Raw genomic sequence first — 23427 nt, forward strand, 5'->3', positions numbered from 1 at the left:
TGGATCCCGTCTATGACCAGTTAGTCTTATTCAAGAACTCCCTCCTTCCATTTAAGTTTTCAAGGAGGTTGAGTCCCCCCTGGTGGTATTTACCTACCGTGGAGGGGAGAGGGTATCGATGATGAAGCATAACACTATTATGTGGGTGAGGTTACCTCTTCCATAAAGGATGACTTTCTTTACGATAACAGCATAAGTCCAAAAAGTCTTTGGTTTCCCATCTGTTCCTATAATTGGTAGGCAACTAGATAGAGAGATGTGTGCTTCTCTCACACTCCCAACAATGCTACTGTACTTGGTTTTGTGGTAAGTCCCTCCTCTACCTCCCATCCTGCCAGTGATGGCCATACAGGCACACATAAGCCCTATACTTTGTGTAGCAGTTTAGGAGGAATACACAAAGCCCAACTGCCAACTACACCAAGTCATGTGACTCAGTGACAGACTGTAGGCACTAATTGGCTAATGGTGATGAATGGAATGCTTGAACTAATCTCAGCCACTGGCAATCATTTGGGGCCGTATCCCAAACCATCATTTTTCACCCACAATGCCACATGAGTTTGGACCCAGCCATATGCAAATCAGCCCTGACCCTGTTCCTGAAGGGACCAGTCCATCCCAAACATTTAGCCCAGGTCTCCCCTGAACCGGAACACAAGCAAACCAAGAACAGTTTTACCCTAGTTAGGGCTCTTCAGCCAGGTATAATTTAGTACCAGTGGCGCAGTGAGCCTGGGACCCATGTCTCGGAATGCCCAGCACACTTAGGGCGTCAAATTAAAAAACAACAAGTTGATGGATGTTCTGCTTGAATTAATCTCACCCACTGGCAAGCACTCGGATCACATCCCAATACATCATTTTTTACCCTCCATGCCACCTCAGTTTGGAACTAGCCATATGCATATCAGGCTGGACTATTTTCCTCATGGGAACATTCCAACCCGAACTGCCAGGCCAGGTCATCCCTGAACTGGAACACAAGCAACCTAGAACTGGTTTTGACCTTGTTAGGGCTTTCAGCCAGGTATATATCTTGGTTCCAGTGGCACAGTGAGCTTGGGACCCACGTCTGGGCATACCCAGAAAAATGATAGCCATTAAAATGCAAAACAAAAAGGTGTTGGATGGAATGCTAGAATTAATCTCAGCCACTGGAAATCACTCAGGCCGCATCACTCAGGCAGCATCCCAATCCATCGTTTTTTGTTTACCATACACTTGCAAAACATGGTCTGGGTACCTGCTTCTGTTACAAAAGTATCACTCATTTAATTTAATAAATTAACTCCAATGATATCCTAAGGGAGAGCTGGACCTTGCAGTAGTGAAAAATGAATTTAAGGGTTTTTCACTACCAGGAAAAGTAAAACTGAAAAGTACATGTCCATCTTTTTAAATACACTGCACCCAGCCACCTGAGCTTTCCAGGGCCTACCCTAAGGGTGGCTTACATGTGTTTAAAAGGAAGATTTGGACCTAGCAAAAGTTGTCCCAGGTTGAAATTGCCGTATACAACTGCTCATACGGGCTGCAAAGGTAGGCCTGAGACATGTTTAAAAGGACATTTATGTGGGTGGCACAATCAGTGCTGCAGGTCCATTTATAGGATTTAATTCACAGGCCCTGGGCAGAGGTAGTGCCACTGTAGTAGGGGTTTACAAGCAAATTAAAAATGCCAAATGAGCATAAATCAATTCTACCAGGTTTTAGGGAGAGAGGGCAAGCACGTTAGCAGTGGTAAAGTGTGCGGAGTCCTGAAGCCAGCAAAAATGAAGTCAGCTAATGAGGAGGGTGGATAGCAAAAGGTTAAGGGGAAACTATGCCAAGGATGCCAGGTCTAACATACATGCTTTAAAGTCCATAGATACATTTACAATCACCGGTCTTTAAATGAAAAAAGACTAACCTAGGAAGTCATTGGCCGAAATCCGGTCGTAATCCCACACCTGTAGAGCCAGAACAGCAGGCTCGCGGAACTCCGACTCCTCAAGTGAAAAAAAGGACTCCTTCTTCTTGTATGTGATCTCCTTCTCTGTGGGTAAGTAGTCAAAGCGGAACACAAACCTCCAGTTGAAGTTGCCTTCTCCAGTCAGTGAGTTGAAATGCACATCTGTTTCCTGCTTGTCCTGATCTAGGCCTCGTACCCAACTGCAAAATTAGGTTGGTGTTAATTTGAATATCAACTACATGCAAAACATTTCGCTATTTTCTTAGGGAAACTGCTGTAAAATATGTCCACGTTTTCAAAATGTTTGTCGGTGGAAGCCTCCAAATCAGCCCTTCTAGGAAGGCTCAGGCTGTCTTGCTTTGTTGACACATTACAGTTTGACCAGTGGATTAGGCCCCACGTATTTGAAAGTTCAACAGTAATCCAGTGGCAGCCAGCACAGGTAAACGTGGCGAGGCAGGGGCGGGGTGGGAAGGAGGGAAGCCGACAGACGACGGAATAGATATAATTAAATAAATAAATAATACCCATTCTGACTTATGTCAACTTCCCGCGCTGCCGCGCCCTGCCCGCCTCGCCGCACTTACCTGTGCCAGCCGCCACTGCAGTTATCACTAGATGGATAGACAGAAACACAGATCGTCTGCTAGATTGACAAGATAGCATGATAGATAGATAGATAGATAGATAGATAGATAGATAGATAGATAGATAGATAGACAGACAGATAGATAGATTTAAACTGACAGTTAAGCAGTGACAGAAAGATATTACGTAATCACTTGCAAACAACCATACTGATGCAGAATTGCACACCTAAGTATTTGTCGCAGCCCATTTGAGCTCAGTGGCTTACACTAATAATGACGTATTTCAATATTATCAAAATATTGTTTATCTGTTCTAGCAGGGTGTACCAGACTATTCCCCACTGTGCCGCTAAATCCTATTATGCTATAAATGTTACATTTAGGCTTTTAATGTTCTTAAGAGTGAATAATAACAGATCTTAATCTTTGCTGATTTTGGGAAAGACCAAATGCTGCAGTGCTTGCAGCAGAAAGAGACTGAAAAACGTGTCTGTGTCTAAAAGAAGCTGTACCTTTTCACGTAGATATCACTGGAAGTCGACCCCGTTATTGGATTGACGTCATCAAGAATAACATCATCGGTGTTCCATATAATGACACGTAACTCATAGCTACAAAAAGAGATAGAGGTCAGGTTTAGTGCCTTAATTCGAATATTCGCTCACATAACACTTAATGTGCAGTTGAAAAATAAATGTTTTTTGTTGCTGTTACTAATCCCATTGTAATTACGTGTTGGGTCAGTTTCTCAACATGAATGGCATTTTGAAATTATACTTTGAGGATAGGAAATGAAAGTTTCTGCTATAGGCAAATAATTTGACAACTGTGTTGATAGATTAGCCCATCGTACATAACAGGGAAAAAGCATCTCTGCCAGAGATTTACGTGACCTGCATGTTATGAAATTGTAAAAAATATATTTGTTTTTCCACGGCTCACTCATTTTGAATCTTCCACGCTGATACAGTGATCGACCGACTTTTGAAGTCTCCACTTCTTGAACCCAGGCAAGTCATCATTTTACTAGAACACATGATGTACAACAGAATATTTGAGCAAAGGAAAATAGTTCACATATTTGTGTTGGGCGGTAATAAAAAAATCATCATCATATCGTCCATTTACTTGGTAGCAGGAAGATGTTTTAATCAAGAGACGACATGTTGGTATAAATCAGTTTTCAAGGGCACTTAATGTTTCCTGGTAGTACCCGGAAGTGCCTGGGGCCACTGGCCTACTTTGTAGATATGTGATGGCGTTCAGAACTCCCCATAAGCTGTTAGAATTCTGGCTTGAAATAACATGGGCAAGATTTTTGTGCTGAAATATTTGAGGTCACTGTATTTGGAAAGAGGTATCAAGGTTTTCCAAACTCTTTTCATGTTCCAATTTTGCTAATGTTGGTCTCTTATTTTATATTATGATCCAGCAAGTGTTCTACATATTTTAGACACCATGTCGTCCTGTATATTGCTCTTCTATAGTATGTGTCGTTCAGAATCCAGAGTTGTGCAAAAATTATCGCGCCTACGCGGATTTTCCATGACAGATTTTGCCAGATAAAACCTGGTGAAATTTATCCAGAGAAAGTGTTCCGTAAAATGGCAAATCATGTGAATTTCATTGTGATAAATACAGTATGTAAATGAAATAACTTATTTGAGGCAGGCAACTCAGAAAACAAGCATCTGCAATGCAATGGGTCTCGCATTTTCTTGAGTTTGAGCTATTGGCCTTGTAAATGACAATGCCTTTTTATTTATTGCCCTCTTCTGTCTCCCTGGAGAGCTCCCCATTCGCTACAAGTTAAACAAGTCGGTGATCACAACTCAGCATGAGAAATTAAAGAACATACAGCCTGATTCATCAAGCTAAATTGCACTTGCAAAGGGCAAGATTCTCAGAATCTTGCCTTTTGCGAGTGCAATTTTTGCATTTGGGATTCATCATCCCAAATGCAAAATTCGCTATTAAAGAATTTGCACATTTGCGAAGAATTGCATTTAAGGAATCTCTATTTGAGATTCCTTAAATGCAATTCATGAATCATTTTAAAATTGCGAAATTGCAATTTTGGGCCGCTACTTACCGAGAGGTCAGACCTCGTGGTAAATAGCAAAAACTTGGAAAAATGCATTTGAATGCATTTTTCTAAGTTGCATGTTACACACACACATTGCGCAACACCAATGTAGATTACATTTCAGGGGTGCTACAGGGTGTCCTTTGGACACCCCTGCACCCTTGAAATCGCATCCTTATTTGCGATTAGCAATTTGCTAATCGCAAATAAGGAACATGTAGGAATCGCAATATTTTTTGCAATTCCTACATGAATCCCGTTTTGCAAGTCCTTAATAGCGATTCCTTATGATTCGCTATTAGGGGCTCGCAAAACGGGAGATTGATGAATCAGGCTGATACTGCTTACAGACTAAAGAAGAGGTACCATGTAACAACTGAAGTAAAGGGGCCAGTACTCATGGGAGCTTACAAATGAAGACAGGCGGTACTAAGGAGCGACTAACAAGCCTAATAACAAACCAGAAGCCAGCATTTACGAAGGACAATGACCCAAACCAATGACAATTATGGACGGAGAGTGGGCGGGGCTTCAAGTCCAAACTTTAATACAGCATAACTCGCAGAGCAGTGCATATGCTGCCTAGGCTCGACCTAAAAAATTATTTATGCACCAGTTTAATAACCCATCTTGGGGGTTTGGTATTTACTGGTTGCGAAAATTCACCACCCTATTCTGAATCGGGACCGAAGTATATTCAGTTGACTCAATCTAGCAAGTTCTGTTAAGAAGGCTTTATTTTTGACAAATCTAAAGACATCAATGTGATTCGGGGAAAATCCATAATGAATATCTACCAAAGTAAGGGGGAATCTTGAGCACCTAGGTCAATAATACTAGCCCAGCTCTCTACCAATCGTTCAGAGTGAGGGGTTTCCATTTACTTTAACTTCTTTGTTATTTTCTTTAGGCATCATTGGTGATAGATATTCTCTTGCAGTTTTCTAGTTAGCTGAAGAAATGCCCACGTTGCATCTAGCAGAATGTGTCCCGCTGCAAGATGTTACAGTCAGTTTTCAAAGAGAATAGGTTGCTTAGTTTATAACTACCTCACGGCCTGAAATATGCTACAATATATTTGTCCTTCATGTGTGTCGCATTGTCTTTTGTTCAATGGCAGAGGTGTGTGATGCTGTTTTTCGTACTTTACACTATTTTCAACAACTTTCCTTGTTTCAAGTCATACACATAATTGGACTTCTGAATGACAAACCAAGTTTAATTTTGTTCACCTAGTTTGATATTACACTTGCATTTAAAAGTTTTTGGTTAACTTAAAGACACATTAAAATTGGTTTGTATATGTAGATTGTCAATGAATATTTTCTCTTTCTCTAACTTCTTGAAAGCTTTATGTGCATTCTTTTAGGACATGGTACCATTTTAGCAGTCTTCGAGCCATGGTTCCCCACAAGACATGTGGGCAGAAACGATCCTTAGCTTTCTGACTGACACAGATCATGTTGTTTGAACTGGAAGAGTGAATGGGAGACATCAAACACTTCTGATTCGGTTCAAATTACTAACTTTGGAAGGAGCTTCTTCCCGGGCATAATATATGATAAAACTGGTATGGTCCAACCCATCTTGGGTTCAATGTTACCTCCTTCCTTCATCAATGTCTGAGCCTTATCTACCAGCATGTATTCAAGCGTTGAGTAACTCTGATTTGAGAAAGAGTAAAACCTACTCCTGTCCATCAGAGATTTAGCTTCAATCACAACCCTTTCAGTTTCAGCTATGAAACATCAAGGTCTTCAATTGAGAACTAATGCTAAACAGATCAAATGTGGTAGCACTGTAGAGAATGCAGGATTTTAGAAGCTGCCTGATTTCTTGAATTTAGACTCCGACTGTCCAGAAGTCTTGATGATAAATCCTGACCTTAACAGTATGAAAAAGGCTTTAATTCGATAAAAACATATCTTAAAAGCATAAACATGGAACAACACTTTAACATCATGAAAGAAATCCATTTTTTGTCAGCCTGAACACCGAGGTGCCAGCTTCTTACAATTTTCTTTAAAATACACATATTACATCAAAGATAAAACGCAGAGTAGAAAAATAAAACTACTCTCACATAGGTATAAAATCACAGATTAAATATTTTCTGTTAGCCTTTTCGATCTGATGGACCAAGCCCATCTCAGAAACTTTGACAAACCACATACATACAATAATGGAGTATCTGATTTAAAAATGCGCAGCGCTACAGAATGGTGTCTAGTACCCATTTCTCTACATAATGGTTTAAGCCAACAATTCCTCGGTGATTTATATGCCGGACATTCGAACAGGATGTGTGCCATTGATTCTATTCTAGACTCGCAGTTTGGGCAAAAAGGGGATGTTTGAAAAGAGACTTTCCAACGGGCAGTCAATTCAGGTATTGGTAACATACCAACCCTAAATTTGAAGCACAGAGCCCTATCAAAGGGCTTCTGGATAACATCAAAATAAGGTTCACAAAAAGTAACATCCTTGACCCTCAAGAAGTCATCGGTTATTCTGCCTAATTTGGGGTCAGAGTTGTGTTTACTAGATACCCAACTCCAATATAGTTTCTTCAATACTGCTTTTGGCGGGGCAGATCTATTTTCCCATGCATCATTGAGGCCCAAATCGCAAAGCATAGATTTAACATCTTTGAGCCACATGATTTTATGCCAACCCATCATGGACATTATTTCCAACAGGCCCTCCGCATACTTTGCTAGCTCCGGCACTCGCCACAGCCAAGCCCAGTCATTAACAAACTCTTTCATTTGAACTGATTTAATATGCTAGCAATGTAGTTCAGCTGCCAGAAGTGACTCACCTGATTGGTTCTCTCGGTTTAATGTTTGTTGCGGGTGGTGCAGGCACATCATTTGGGAACATATCGAGCCACATGTGAAGGGATCCCTACAGAGGGTAAAGAAAATATACAGTTAAGATAAGAAGAAACTGCTGGTATAATTGATTTAGTTATAAATAGGACTGAAACCTGCACAGCACTTGAGCATTAATTGCTGGATATCTGGTCAATACCAACTAGAAGGCTGGATATTAGCACTGGAAAACTGATTGAGTGAACGGTGTCAAACAATCACTGGAAGAAAAAAGGTGGCTCCCAGAATGGAAAGGACATCACTGGAAGGAGCAGAATGGGAATCAAATGCAAGAAGACATCCAGGGCAGGACCGATGGGCACAGCAATGCAACCAACAGAGGGATGGAGGAAATGTTCAAAGCAAAGTATTTGTTATTATTGTGGGCCAACATCAATCGTATCAAAAATGTGTTACGCACTGAGAACAGTGCCTATTACTCTTGCCTGGTACTCAGGTATCCCAATTTTGTCAGACAATTCCAACTCTTATCCCAGTAGAGAATATGATAGGGTAAGACTGTCTATTATTCATTAAAGTAGTCTAGATGGATCCCCAAATTATAATTAATACTAGCGTGGGATAAAATGTATTGGGAGGTCTATTCTCCTATTGCCCTCAAATCGATGCTATCGAAATTCTTGCATGAATGAAACTTATGTTCTCCGAGTGCACAGTCGTGCTAAAGATATCAGTCATGTGAGCAGTAACCGGTAGAATACATCATGTCAACGTGGAGTTCAAACTTCCCGAGGTGGGGGAGGAGCTTCGCGCGCACCCAAGATGGTCGCGTGAGCACAGGGCTCCCGGACCCTCGCCACCTCCATCGACTATCCTGTCCTTTATCCTGGTTCAGACGACGGGTGTTTATTGGCACAGTTCTACTGCTTATTTATTTGTTTCAACAAACTTTTTTGGACTTCGGGGTCCAGAGCTACGGACTGTCGCAGTTTTCAGGCCTGCTCCATGGCGACGCCCCGCGCTCTCTTGTCTCGCTTGCCGTTCAGTAAGTGAACAACAACGGACTGCCAGACTTGCGTGGGCTGGCGATTGCTTTCGGTTTCGATTTCTGTCCGGAGCTTAATCTGACTTTGTCGGCTCCGTGGGCGGCCGGACACTCCTGCATCCTTGGTCTCTCCGTTCCTACTGCCGATCTGTAGCGGTTTCCAGATCTGAGACTGGCACCACCTTCGCCCTTTTGGTCCTACATTTGCCACCGCAGTCACCATTTTTACCCGTCAACGGGCGACCCGTGCGGTTCCAGGATCCAAGATGGCCACCAAGCCTGAGGGTGGGAAGCGCGGGCCTAAACCAGGCGTTCGAGGGAGTGCTCTGCAAACGAACATTATGGACCGGTACACCCAAGCTAAGGGATCGCCGGGAGCAACAGCTAAAACCTCGACGACAATGCCGGAGGACTCATCGATTGAGGACGAGCCCTCGCTGCGAGATCTCATGGGCGCCATCACTGGTATGAAGGCCTCATTGGGGCAACAATATGAGGCCTTGACTCTCAAACTGGATACGGTGGCGATTGACGTCAATCTGATCAGGGCGGACTTGGCGAAGACAAACGAAAAGGTCAAATCCTTGGATCTTATGACCTCTAGCCTGGTCACCGACGTCTCTGATTTGCAGGCTGAAGTTGGGAATCTGAGGAAAGCCAATGATTACTACTCTGGGCGCCTAGAGGACTATGAAAGCCGTGCCAGGCGCAATAACATTCGCCTGATTGGGGTCCCGGAATCATCGACTGCTGCCTCGACGGACCTATTGGTGGAAGACCTGGTGCTAAACCACCTGGCGCCCAAGGGTCTCAGCAAGTTTTTCGCTGTCGAACGTGCACATAGGATCCCCGGCGGCACTCCTAAATCGGGTGCTAACCCTCGACCTATCATTGCGAGGATTTTTCATTTCCGGGACAGAGACGCTATCCTGCAGGCTTCGCGGCAGTCAGGTCCCATTGCCTTTGAGAACTCTACTGTCAGCTTCTATCCGGACTTTACACAACAGGTCAAGAAACAGAGGCTGGGGTTTCAGGGGGTCAAGAAGAGACTCCGGGAAAGGTCAATGAAGTATGCCATGCTCTTTCCGGCCCGTCTGCGGGTGGTACATAAGGATCGTACTTTTTTCTTCGACCATCCTGGGGTTGTGAGTGACTGGCTTGACACGCTGCCTATGGATCATGAACCTTTTGAGGACTCTGGCAAGTCGGATCGGGCGGAAGGTGGCCCGACGGAGCAAGAGTAACTGTTGACTTTGACCCCGTACCCTTCCCGTTGGCTTTGAACTGTGCTGTACTGTGTTCTTAATGTTTGCAAGTGATAGTCTCTTTTTTGGGGGTGGGTGGGGGGTGGATGGGTCCTTTCTCCTCCTGGGTTTTCTTTTCGTAGATTAGTTGGGTGGTTGGGCGACAGGCACACTGCGAGTTTATGGGGCTCTTTGGTCTTCAGCAGGGGTGCGGGGTGGGGGGTATAGTTGTTTTGACGTTATTGGGGGGGCTGGGTTGTTTGTTTGAATTTTCTTGTTACTTGCAAGGCGAAGGAAAGGCGCTCTCCTGTTTTTTGCAGTTGCTCTGGGTGTGGGGCCGGGGAGGGGCTGGGCACGGGGATGGGGGGTAGGGGACTTAGGTTATTGTGTTGGAACGTGAACGGGTTGGGGGATGGGATTAAGAGGAGGGTGGTGTTACAATTGCTGAAACGTTTGACTCCGGATGTTGTCTTACTGCAGGAGACTCACTTGCTCGGCAACAAGTGCTACGCCTTGAATAGGCGTGGTTATCGCCTTGTGGCGCACTCGGGTTTCACTTCGGGCTCTAGGGGGGCGGGCATTCTGGTTCGGGCCTCCCTCCCCTTGGCCATTGATGATGTCATATTGGATGATAAGGGACGATATGCCGCCATTGTGGGGCGCTGGGAGGGGAAGGTTCTTATTCTGATTTCTGTCTACGTGCCCCCGGGCCTCCAGGCCACCACCTTTGCTGATCTGAGTGGACTTATCCTGGGCCTCCCCGAGGGTTTGCTTTTGGTTGGGGGTGACTTTAATGCGGTGGTCTCGGGAATGCTTGATCGTCCCCCTCCCAGGGAACTGCCGAGGGCCCAGACTTGGTTGAGCGACTTCCTGGAGACGTTGGGGCTCACTGATTGCTGGCGGTTGCTTCACCCGGGACAGTTGCAATATACCTATCATTCTGGTGCTCATGGTAGTCTCTCGAGGCTAGATCACGTTTTACTGCCCTCGGCCCATGCATCCCTCATACGGGAAGTCAAACATCTGGCACGGGGTATCTCGGACCATTCTCCGCTTTGGCTGATGGTTGATGCACGGCAGGGTTCGGCGGGCCGAGTGGCCCCGATCAACCCCTGGTATTTGAAGGACCCCAGGGTCAGGGATGAGCTGGTTAAAGCACACGATTGTTATTTTGAGGAAAATGTGGGCTCTGTTTCCTCCCCTAGTGTACTTTGGGAAGCTTACAAGACTGTCATTCGTGGCCAGGCCCTCTCATTGATTGGTAGCGTGAAGTTGGCCAACCGTGCTGAGACGGTTCGACTTGAGGGGGAGGTCACGGCCCTGGAGGAGGGCTTGGAATCTGGGGTTACCGCTGAGGGGCTACATCTGCTGGAGTTGAAACAACATGAATACAGAGCTCTGGTCACTGAAGCTGCTAAGGAAATGGGGCGGGAACAGCAGGGACGCCTGTATGATGTGGGTGACAAGGCTGGGAAACTGCTTGCTTGGTTGGATAAGAGGGAAAGTGCGAGTCGTGTCGTCCCTGTGATTGTTGCGGAGAATGGAGAGTGTTGTACGGACCCTGTTGATATTGTCGCATGTTTTGCTGATTATTTCCGCGAGGTATACTCCCAGGTGTCTGATCGATCGGAGCAGGACTCCCACCTGTTATTGCGTGATATTGCACTTCCACGATTGTCTGATATTGATAGGGATGCTCTGGATGCTCCGCCTACTGTGGACGAGATTGCCGCTGCTGTCCGTTCGGTCCGATCCGGCAAGGCCTCGGGCCCTAACGGGCTCCCCATTGAGCTATATAAATTGCGCCCGGATTCGCTAGCTCCTCATTTGCGCTCTATGTTTCTTGAGTCTTTGGAGGTGGGGTTTCTCCTGCCAGACCAGAGGCTGGCCACTATTGTTGTCATCCACAAGGATGGTAAACCTCGGGATCGCTGCGCCTCTTTTCGGCCCATTTCGTTGATTAACGCGGAACCTAAAATCCTGGCCAAGCTGCTGGCGACACGTTTGGCATCCGTTATTGGGGACCTGGTTCACCCTGATCAATCCGGCTTTATACCGCATCGTAACACGGCGCTTAACCTCCGAAGGTTGCATGGAGTTCTGGCACGGGCTGAGACGCTGCGTGAGCCCGCCATCTTGGCGTCCTTGGACGCTACGATGGCGTTTGATACAATAGAATGGCCGTATTTGTGGGGGGTTCTTGCTAAGTTTGGTTTCGGTTCGGACTTTGTTCGATGGGTCAAATTGCTCTACGCCGGTCCCATGGCCCAGGTGGTGGTCAATGGTCGGGTCTCTGCGCCCTTTGCACTGAGCAGAGGGACGCGACAGGGCTGTCCCTGTACCCCTTGTTGTTTGCTCTTGCCTTGGAACCGCTGGCGGCCTGGTTGCGGTGGGAACCGTCCCTGAAGGGCATTAGATGGAATTCGGAGTTTGAGGACCGTGTATCTCTCTACGCTGATGATATTCTGCTTTATCTTACATCACCCCGTAAATCCCTCATTGTGCTGTTTGATGTCTTGACGTCCTTCCGCAAAAACTCAGGTCTTGTCATCAACTGGTCGAAGTCCTGTGTATACGTTCTGTCGGGTACCGCCCCCCTTCTGCCAAGCGGCTGTCCTATCGCGATTGTAGAAGATGGATTTAAATATCTGGGCATTTTTATCTCGCTGAGCCCTGCACTGCGGTTCGACCGTAATTTACTGCCCCCTCTTCAGCGCCTTCGGGCGGATGTGGTCGCCTGGAGGAAACTTCCTCTCTCTCCCCTGGGTAGAGCGGCATTGTTTAAGATGATGTCACTGCCCCGATTCCTCTACGCATTGCAAAACACGCTTGACGTTGTCCCGGCTACATATTTCCGTGAGGTCGAGAGTTTACAGAGACGACTGGTGTGGGGGGGTAGGCCCCGGATTGCCATTGCTAAATTGTCGCTCCCGTGGTACGACGGTGGAATTGCTTTGCCTGATATTCGTCGCTATTATTGGGCGTCTCAACTGGGGGCAATAAATCATTGCATGTATGGCCCTTTGCCGAATCCGGCCTTCGCGATGGACAAATGGTTGCTACCGGGGGGCGACTACAATAGAGCCCTCTACTCGAAACTCACCCCTCGCAACGTGACGGGCCCCACTAGGACGGCCGTCCAGGTATGGCGACATGCTTCCATGGCGCTTGGGTGGACTGATAAATTGACTCGTGCCACCCCCCTGTACGCCTCAGATAGACTTGGCTCACTTTGGCAGTCCCGGGGGTTTGATAGGTGGGACTTGATTGGTATCAGCAGGATTGATGATGTTTGGACTAAGGGGAGAATGAAGACGTTTGAGGAATTGAAAACCGAGTACGCTTTGAGCGATCGCGAATTCTTTCGCTATGTACAGATCCGCCACGCGGTGCTCTCGGTCTTCCCTTCGGGTGTGGAGATTCCGGAGTCGTCCCCGCTTGAGGACAGGGTACTGGACGGACATGTTCCTGATAGTACGATATCGCTTATTTATAAAAAGTTAATCAACTCCAGGTCTGACCTCCTGTCTCGACTTAGAGAGGTCTGGACTGGTGATGGGCTGGAACTGGACGATGAGGACTGGCAGGCGGCGATCTCCTCCCCTAAAGAGGTGGCCATTCAGGCGCGCCTTAGATTTGTGCAACTTAAAATCCTACATAGAGTGTATGTCACTGGTCCCCGTTTGGTGCATATGGGCTTCTCTGTGGATGGTTTGTGTCGGCGTGGCTGTGGTCTCCTGGGCACCTTTCTACATATCATCTGGGAGTGCCCTGAGATAGTGTGATTCTGGACCCGTGTGCACGAGGTGATGAGTGAGGTTACCGGGGTGCGATTGATGCCGGAAGCTAGGAGATGCCTGCTGAACGTATGGGAGACGAATGATTACTCCGTGTCGCAGCTTCGGTGGGTGACCTTGGGCAACATGATTGCTAAAAGAGACATTGCGCAATTGTGGGGCGCTCAGGGCCTCCCAGACTTCAGAAATGGAAACAAAACATGGACTGGTGCATGTTCAGAGAAAAAACTGTGTATATTTCTCGTGGTACCCCCCGGAAATGGGGAAAGATATGGACTCAGTGGAACACTTATCGTGGTGATATATGTGCCTCTCCTCTCCCTGACCCTGATGTTGCACCTATGTCCCCGTAACCCGAAGGTTCCTCCACACACTATTGTATACTGATTGCAATTTGTTTCTTCTGGCCCCCCCCCCTACTGTGTAACTCTTTCTCGATAGAACGAACGCTCATTGGATTGTCCTTCCCGCCCCAACACCATGTAATGCAACGTTGTGTTTATTGATGTCTCTTTTTCTTCTTCCTTGCAAGTTGTTTGTGTTTGTGTTATAAAATCAATAAAAAGTTTTCAAAAAAAAAAAAAAAACTTCCCGAGGTGAGGCATTGGACTAGCAAATTAAGCCTTCTTCCAGAGTTTTATAAATTAAAAATACTTCCAAAAATTCTGGATTTTGCACCGAACAAACTGTTTTTAAAGACAAATGTACGAGCTAATGGGCTTAATGTAACTCATAAGACTGTCTTCTGTCTTTCTTATGATCTGAGTCTTCAAACACCTGTATATTACCTTTGTTTGAATCTGTCACATGTTCACCATAGCCGACGTCCATGTAAAACTATTCATTTGTGCCTTGCCTTTGTTTACAGAATATACTCCAAAATGTAGTTTCCTGGGGGTCATTTTGGTCGCCTGAACCTTTGATTCACGGGCTAATATTTTTCTTTTTGGTAATGAACCCTTTCGGACCACACAAGGCATCTGTGGGTTTCCATATGGTGCTCACAGACAAGTCCTCCAGATGAGTCACGCTTCTGCAATCCAACAGGAAAATACCCATTTCAGAATCTGACAGCAGACTCTTAAGTATATTGGAATTTTACCTGCAATTAATTGGTTGGGCTCACAGGGCATTCACTTTTCTCAGTCTGACACTGTTAAAGAATGGAGGCGGTAATATACAGCCGCGGCCGGTAGTAGGAGTACCGGCCGGGCGGTGACGTGGGGAGGGGGAGGGGCAGGGTGGGGGTAGTAATGTATGGATTACAGAATTTAACAGGTAAGTAAACATAAAAATAAATAATACGAATTTCGTTGCACGCACTGCATCGCATTTGGTGATGCAGTGCAAGCATTATGAAAATTCTTTGCTACTTTTCAATAAATTTTAGTAGCTGCACACTACTCAAGTAATTAGGGGAAACCCTCTCATGCATATTTTATGTTTTTGAACCTTTACCAGCAAAGGGGGAGGGGACCGGGACTAGCAGTTCGTGCTGGACTGTTCCTATTGGAGCAAGACCAAGGCTGATTTGCATATGGTTGTTCCTGAGAGAGGTGGCATTGTGGGCAAAACTGGAATCGACTGGATTGCAATCCAGAGTAATTACCAGTGGCAATCCACCCATCACTTTTGTTTTTCAATTTAAACTCAAAATATTGTCATTTTTGACGATGTTTTTCCTTGCCGTTGAAGTTCATCAAAGATATTTTTTATCTCCAATATTTGACCAATGAGGAGTTTGTCATTAATACTTTATCAGTGACATACTTCCATATTGCTGCACATCTCACAGGGTACATTAACCAAACCGCACATAGATGGTCCCACAAGCCTTTTGTATGTAATGCTCATGTGCTGTTACGAACATACCTGAGAGAGTCCTGGACTATCGGGGTTGTACAGGGTGCGCACTTCTACATGCTCTGGGACCAGCTTGTTTTCATACCCGGGCATTTCATCCCAGTGCTGGAGAACGTACAAAGCCTTCTGCTCATCGTAGGCCGACAACTGTTCGTCTTCCATCTCGTTCTTCTTGTCCTTTGTGAAGGCCTCTGTGAATCAGTAAGATATTTGGATTAAAAAGCAGGGAATTAAATGTTAGTTTGTAGTTGTGCCAGAATTCATTCTGAGCAATAGGTAGCAATGGATTTGACTAGAGTAAAAAATCAGCAATGGTATGCTTGAGTATCAATCAATCAGTCGACTTTATTTCTAGTTAACTCAATTCATACTAGCTCCGTAAAAAAAGAAAAGACAAAAAAAAACAATACCATTTAAAATGAGATTTCTATAGACACAGTTTTCATCCCCCATTGAGTACACTTGGCTTATGGAGTGGTTCGGTCTTGCTCTCTAGTATGTTTCTGGTAAGGGCACCTATTGTTCTTGCAATGTAAATGTAGTGCATATATAGCGCACAAATCACCCCCGAAGGGGTCTCAAGGCGCTGTACACATACTGCTGTGGAACCCTTCCTTCCTGGCCTTTCCCTATGAAGTGCCCACTCCTGGGCACCCCCAAGGTGAAGCCAGGCATCCTAGCGCTGTTGGGGCCGTTGTGGAGATTAAGCAAGCTATTGCCCAGAGTTGCAGAGTGGGACCCATGATTAGAATAGGCAGTGAGGCAAGAATGATCAGGTCCGGGGAAATTGAGCTCAAGACCCGCCGAGGCGGGAATTGAACCCTGGTCCGGGCCAGATCTCTGCATCAGGGTCTGCCGCTCTAACCATTGAGCCACACTTCTCCGCAATGGCATACATAGGTGTAAAAACGCATCTGCCATTAAAAGGATTGGGAACTTCATGTTATAAAACCACTTGGTATAGCACCGGGTCAGGAACATCCAATCAAGGTCTGACTAAACAAACTGACTCTGCCTCATTCACAGAGCCCTCCACAGCTCCATTACTATCTACAGGGTTCAAGGCAAAATACAGGCCTCGACCCATGTCCATCCTAACCAAATCTGACCAATAATGATCTTGTTCAAGATCAAGAGTCCATCAAGAACTCCTACTATATCACTGAGAAGATGCTCATTGGCCTCAGCTCAAACGAACTGCGGTGGGATCACATAAAGTCTGTAATAAATACCATAACAAGACGTAAAATACGACTCCTCTAACTGGTATGAATTTTTGGCAGCCTAAACGTCATGATCTCAGAACTCTCTCAGCACAGTTTGATCATGGAAAAGTAACTAACTGCTACCTACGAACAGCAGTCAATGGTTGGGGGAGATTGATGCCAAGCTCAACAATCTGCTGAGCACAAGCATTTCTGCCAGCCCCCCAAACGCATGAACGGGGTTGTGCCAGCTCATTATATCAAAACTAGAAGAAGGTCCAACTATTTTAAAATCAGTCATAAAAGACTTTAAAGCAACAAATAAATTCATTCTATAAATCCAATCGGTTCGACGACCGCTTGAGCAGGATCGACAAAGACATGCAGACTATGAGATCATTATCGGCGCTGACATTCATACCTGGGGACTTTGTCATCGCACGCCTTGCAAACAAGCTCGACTATCAGAAAAAGAGGACCAGCCCCAAAGTCTACTGAAGGAGTCCCAACTATAAATGGAGCCAGTGACATAATTCATGTAGCTCCCCCCAAACCCAGCAAGCAAATCCTCATAAAAAACGAATCGACTGGTCAAGGAGACAAGAGACCCCAAACCCCACCTGCAGCTCAATCTGGAAGGTAAAAACAATAACTCAAAAAACATTGAAGGCTTTGTTCAATTTCTGTCCAAAAAGAATCGCAAGAGACTCTGAAGATTAACCAAAAGCAAAAAGGATTCGGTGATCCAGGGTAGAACTCAAATGAAACTTTATACATTATATCCAATCTATCCATGGCCTCACCTACCTGTAAGGCACCCATTCACTCCTTTCTCATCTGGGTCGAGGTCCTTGAGTTTCCTGCAGGAGAACTGCCTAAGCTGGTGGTTGAAACAGGCAGGGGGACTGGCCCCTGGCTCCGGCCAGCCGCGGACGAGCGCAGATGGGCGTAAACAGGCTTGCCTTAGGCACGCCCGCAGAACGCATCAGCCATATTAAAATAGGCCTCCTCGGGAGAGGCGTCACACTCTCCCACCAATTGGGAGGAGAGGGGTGGGGCAGTCCGCAGAGATCGGAGCCTCCCAGCCGCACACACGTCAGGAGAGCCAGTCCCCTGCACGTCGTCAAGATGAGCAAGTAAAAAAACAAAAAAGGTGTCACATAACTAAAAGTTAATGAAAGAGGAGCTAGGCACCTCCCTCGCAAGGTGAGTACTACAAGGAAAGGAAAGAGTTCAAAACTAAAATATGCAAGCCAGGTACCTTCCACACCCAAAGGTGTTTCAAGGAACAAAAGTGGATAAAAATGCTCACACACAGGTGGGTAAGCACAACACTCCAGAACGAGTGGTAAAACCCACTCAGACAGGAGTGGGATCACAAGAGAACAAGGAGATCTCTCTCTGCAGATCAGGTCCGGTGCGTCTGCTCGTCGGCCATATTAAAATAGGCCTCCTCAGGTGAGGTTTTGGAGTCTCCCGCAAATCAGGAGAAGAGGGGCATTGCGGTCTCCTGCCAATTGGGAGGAGAGGGACGGGGCAGTCCGCAAGGTCGGAGCCTCCCAGCCGCAACCACGTCAGGTAGAGGGACTGGCCCTGGCTACGGCCGGCCACAGACGGGCGCAGATGGGCGTAGACAGGCTTGCCTTAGGCACGCCCGCTGCGCTCGCCGTCCATATTAAAATAGGCCTCCTCATGAGAGGAATTGCAGGCTCCCCCAATTGGGAGGAGAGGGGCGGGGCAGTCCGCAGATGTCAGAGCCTCCCAGCTGCACACATGTCAGGGAAGCCCCAGCCCGTGCAGGTAAGAGCGGTGGGGTGGCGGGGCAGGGTGGGGGAAATTTCGATGGACGATGATGAGGGAAAATTAACTATTTATTTAATTTTCCCTCATCATTGTCTGTCGAAATCCCCCTCACCCGGCCCCACCGCTCTAACCTGCACAGGCCGCGGCTGTGTCAGAAGAGCAAGTCCCCTGCACGTCGTCTAGAAAGGCAACTAAAATAAAAAAAGGCGTCACAAGGCTAAATGTTAAAGAAAGAGGAGCCAGGCATCTCCCTGCACTGTGAGTGCTACAAGGAGAGGGAAAGAGTTAGAAATTAAATTACGGGAGCCGGGCACCTCCCACACCCAGAGGTGTTACAAGGAACAGAAAGTGGGTAAAAATGCTCACACACTGGTGAGTAAGCACAACACTCCAGAATGTATGCTGAAACCCACTCAGACGGAAGTGGGATCACAAGGAGCTCTCTCCCCTGAGATCAGGTCTGGCTCATCCGCACGTCGACCATATTACAATAGGCATTCCTCAGGGAGGCGTTGGAGTCTCCTGACAATCAGGAGGAGAGGGGCAGGTCATTCCACAGAGATGGGAGTCTCCCAGCTCCACACATGTCAGGAGAGCTAGTCCAAGGCGGGCATAATCGAATTCAAAACTGTTGTGGTGCAAGGTTTGGCCAGTCTGCACAACGACATCTGATGGATGCACAGAGTATATGTCCATGTTAATATGACCTCTAGAACCACCTAATCGTTGTAGTGTATATAGGGTTTGACAAAATGTGTCATATGCACTTTACAATACTGGGCACATGAGACACCAATTCGGCTGTAATCAATTTTCAAACTGCTCGGATGCAATATATAACGAGTCTCCATGACAACGCTTCACGGATAGACTGAGTATGTGCTGGCACTTACCATACGCCTATTCACATGACTTCACGCTCACTCACGTGACCACGAATCACATGCAATGCCCCGTTACACACCAGGAATCGATCCGGGACGTAACGAGAATGAACACGGTTTAAAAGGTGCCCATAGCTCGGAATCCCGCACATCTACACGGCGGAGGAGGCAAGCATGGAATACGGGGAGGAGCACCAACTTTGATGTAGTTAGGAGTCAGGGGGGTTGGAGCATACGATAACCAGAGCCACGGGTACAGACCGGAAAAAGGAGCATGTACCTGCTACTCTAAGGGGCACTGTTACCGCTAGAGCTGACCTGGCAGTCGATTCTCATTTGGATCGTAACGGGGTAAATGTAAATTAGATAGAGTGTCAGCACCACGATTACAGCATATGAACCTGCCTGGAGTCACCTATCGTTATATATTAATGTGGAGGGGTGATTGGTCATGAAGTTATAAGACAATAAAGATAAATGACGTCTATCAACGGGCCTTAGGAAGAAGCAACATTTCTATTTTTTAGATCACAGCGAGGCTCAGCAGCATGCATAAGGGGGCTGACAATGAAATCAAATCACCCATAATGTCATATATTTTTAATGGATTATGTAATTGGAATAATGAGAGCATTGGTTGTTTTGTCTCCCGTCTTCTTCCTGTAACCTAATAGAGTGTGACTACAAGGGGTCTCTCCTAGCCCACTGCTATTTTGAGCTTTACTCAGGTGTAAAGTCGGTGAGTATTGTACCCCGAAGGGGCATTCTGAGTGAAGAAAATATGGGAAATATGATCAGTGTGTGAGTCTCGTTGGTTGAATAAACCAGATATTTCTGCAATTTTGGACTGAAAGATAAAGGAAATAAGATTGTTTTGAACCCAATCAAGTTAACTTTGGGCACGTAAAGAGGTCTCATATGGACCCGGGTGTCGGCAGTAATGTTGTGACACATGCAGTATAAAAGGTTTTTTCAAAGAAACTGTATTGCAATAGATACAATACCTTGATATCAATACCAGCTTAACGTTAGGATTACTTACCTTTTATCTTCTTTCTTTGTAGTATATCCCAAGGAATCTCTTGTGGAAATTCCTCAGAGTAAGATTCAGGATAGAATTACCCACTACCTCGATTGGAGGATTGGCTATCACCACAGGTACTGGGCCCGGGAGTGTCCTGGTGAAGGCTGACGTGACCATAAGATTGGGCACATGGTAAAGGCCGAAACATGTTGACCACCGGGCAGTAAGGAGGGGTGTAAGGGGCACATTATAACTCCCTAGCACCACCATCCTTTCACTTTTTTTAACTCTGACCGGGGGATCCAGGCATAAAATAGATTTAGGGATACCTCAAGTTAGTTTTAATATCACCACTCTGCACCTTCGCCTCCACTGTTCCCAGTCACAGTTTGGAAAGACTGATTTTTTCTTTTCTTTGTGTTGTGTTTGTCTTCCCCTACCCTATTGCTCCACCCTAGGCGTTGGCTGCGCCAAGGTGTTTTGTAAGCAGCCCTATGATGAAGCATGTCACACTTCGGTGTGAGTGAGGGCAGCATGAAAAAACATGTAGGACGTTTCCACATTATATCACAACACCACGTGCATTCACTCCCTACTCCATATAGTATGTTTAAGCTGGGAATGACCCCAGGTTTTTTGGTTGTGCAATCAAGCCACTAGAAGGGTATCTTTTACATTCATGTTTTACATCAATTGTTCATGCTGTCTTTTTTTTTTTTTAAGCTATATCAGAACACTATTTTACATAGACACTTCTGAGTATTGTCAGCAGTAAGGGATCTCTTTTACTGGCGTGTGCTCTTTGTATGAGATAAGCGTGCTTGTCTGCTTCTGGCCTTGGTCTCTTTGAGTAGCCAAAAGGTTGCAACAGACAATAGAAGTGTAAAAAGCAACTACTGTTTTTTTTACATAGATTTTAATTGTATAGATTTTAATTGTTCTTGAGGCAGTGCATACTTGTATCTTTGCGCGGTTATGTCTAGATGAAAATACTGCACACTGTGCTGTTGCTCTATGCATTTTGCTGAAGTCCAAAGTTTTCAATGACTGAAAGGATGCTTTCAAATCCACCATCTGAATTAGTTTTTTCCAAAAAAGAAATTGCCCGGTCCCACACTTTTTTAGTTTGGGCTCTCTGACAGTTTTCGCCTCACCACATTTAAAATCTACAAGCCGCCACTGCATAAATCAGGATAAACAAGAGGGTACCGAGATGGCGAGCACACCGCTGAATCAAACAGTGGAGATACTCTATACCCTAATATGGGCAGTATTCACAGATTCAGTTTAGAATTTAAGGACGATGGCCTCTGGAGAAGGGCTGTTACTAAACTAACATACAGATTGCAATTCCAAAAGGTGCTCTGTTTACAGTGAAAATCCCAATGCTCTCATTGAGGGGACCTCTTTTGAAGACGGGCTTTGTGCATAAATGCTTACCTTCAGGGAAGGCTTCGTGCGGAATCCGGAATACTTTGTTGTTGACCTTAACCTCTTCTCTTCTGTAATCAGGAGAAGGAAGAGCATGCTTTTTGCATAAACTCTCGAGAATCTGCGTAGGTTTGAATGCGTCCCTCCACTTGTTGTAGCCATCACTACACAAAAGGAAAAGAGAATTCAACTGTTGTATATTGCACAAGTGTTTGTACTTTAATACAGTAGTAGTAACAAGTAGTTTCTGAGTGCTCTTCGAGATGATGAGGGGTAGGAAACCAGGAACCAAGTTTGTTTCTTTGTGGTTGCGAGAGGGTTGCAGTGAGCAGGTGGTAAGAAATGAGGATGCATGTCAAAGGGAAGAGACATGGTTGTGTGGGAGAGTGAGTGAAGGTTCAGCTGGGAGGGCTGAAGGCTGGTTTGTGAAAGTTTTGGGGTCCTAATAAAGTGGAGATTGTTGGGCGTAATTGGGTGAGGTTGGAAAATGGTCACACTTGGAACCTGAGAAGAGTCGCTCTGTTCCAGAAGGGATGTGATCACTCAGTACTGGATAAAGGTTCTGAGTCGTGTTCAGGGTGGATGGTGATGAATGGTGGTGATTTTCAAGCAACTGCAGCGAGGGGGAGCGAGATTGTCAGAGAAGATCAGGCCGCTGAAGAGGGACGTGATCTGATGATAGTCAAATGGTAGTAAGAAGGTGTCGCAGACCTCCAGGTTGACTAGGAGATTATTTGTGTGGGTAGACAGGGTTCCTGTATTTTGTTTTGGGGGTAGGTTGTGTCATTCCGCTTGTATCATGTATTGTTTCTGTGCTCCCCACCCGTGTATGTAGGTGTTCCTCATGTGTCTGATTGGTGTCTGTGATGTGAAGGACATGTGTGTGTGTGTTGTTATGCAGTAATTGAAATGAAGTGGATGTGTTATACAGTGTAGGTTGTATTGGACACTGTTTTCATGCTCACGGTGTCTCTTAAGGGGGTTAGCATGTGAGAATGTAAAGGAAGTTATGGTATGGGTATGTTCCAGGGCTCTTGGCTGAGGCATGGCAAATGAGCTGCTGATGTCTGGCTCAGTGGACACAGGTTTTTTCCTTACTGCCAATAAACGTGAAGTTGACTCATTACAAAAGACTCCGTAGATTACTGGGAGAGGAGTACTCAACTAACATTCCTAACATTCTTGACTCTGTTGCTCCAAAACAGTTCAAAAGGATCCCAGTCAAATTCTCAAAACCATGGTTTAACGGTGCCCTAAATGATGAAAGGCGCAATCTAAGACTCTCGGAGAGACTCTGGAGAAACTCACCTTCCACCTCAAATCTCTCTCAACTGAGGAAAATGAGAAGCGTTTACAACAAACACATACGCTTGGCGAAAATCGATCATTTCAGACTTCAACTGGATGGAGCCAAAAACAGACCAAAAAAAAACTCTTCGAAATCATTAAGGAACAATCTAACCAATCCACTAACCAGAGCTCGACTCAGTTATCCCCACTCCCTAGTGGTGATGATTTTACAGCTCACTTCGCGGAAAAAACAATGAAAATTGAGCGGGAGCTATTACACACTAACCCAAATTTGCTATCCAAGACACTGCCGGCAGGAGAGGTGGTAGAACCCACGACAATACATTTGCATCTGGACCCCAAGAACAACGCCTCTT

The 23427-nt window shown here is 45.8% G+C and overlaps 1 protein-coding gene across 1 annotated transcript in view; it reads right to left on the reverse strand.

Moving 5' to 3' along the window:
* LOC144768501 (fer-1-like protein 4) overlaps nt 1-23427 on the reverse strand; it is a 936890-nt gene that overhangs the window by 75277 nt on the left and 838186 nt on the right. Inside the window, exons 38-42 of the mRNA XM_078652210.1 lie at nt 21770-21924; nt 15423-15604; nt 7452-7537; nt 3057-3155; nt 1913-2154 (exon numbers count right to left, since the gene is read on the reverse strand). Coding sequence (XP_078508336.1) covers nt 1913-2154; nt 3057-3155; nt 7452-7537; nt 15423-15604; nt 21770-21924 — 764 coding nt within the window. The remainder of the gene's footprint in view (nt 1-1912; nt 2155-3056; nt 3156-7451; nt 7538-15422; nt 15605-21769; nt 21925-23427) is intronic.

The sequence above is a fragment of the Lissotriton helveticus genome, chromosome 7 (assembly GCF_964261635.1).
Source record: "Lissotriton helveticus chromosome 7, aLisHel1.1, whole genome shotgun sequence".
NCBI lineage: Eukaryota > Metazoa > Chordata > Amphibia > Caudata > Salamandridae > Lissotriton > Lissotriton helveticus.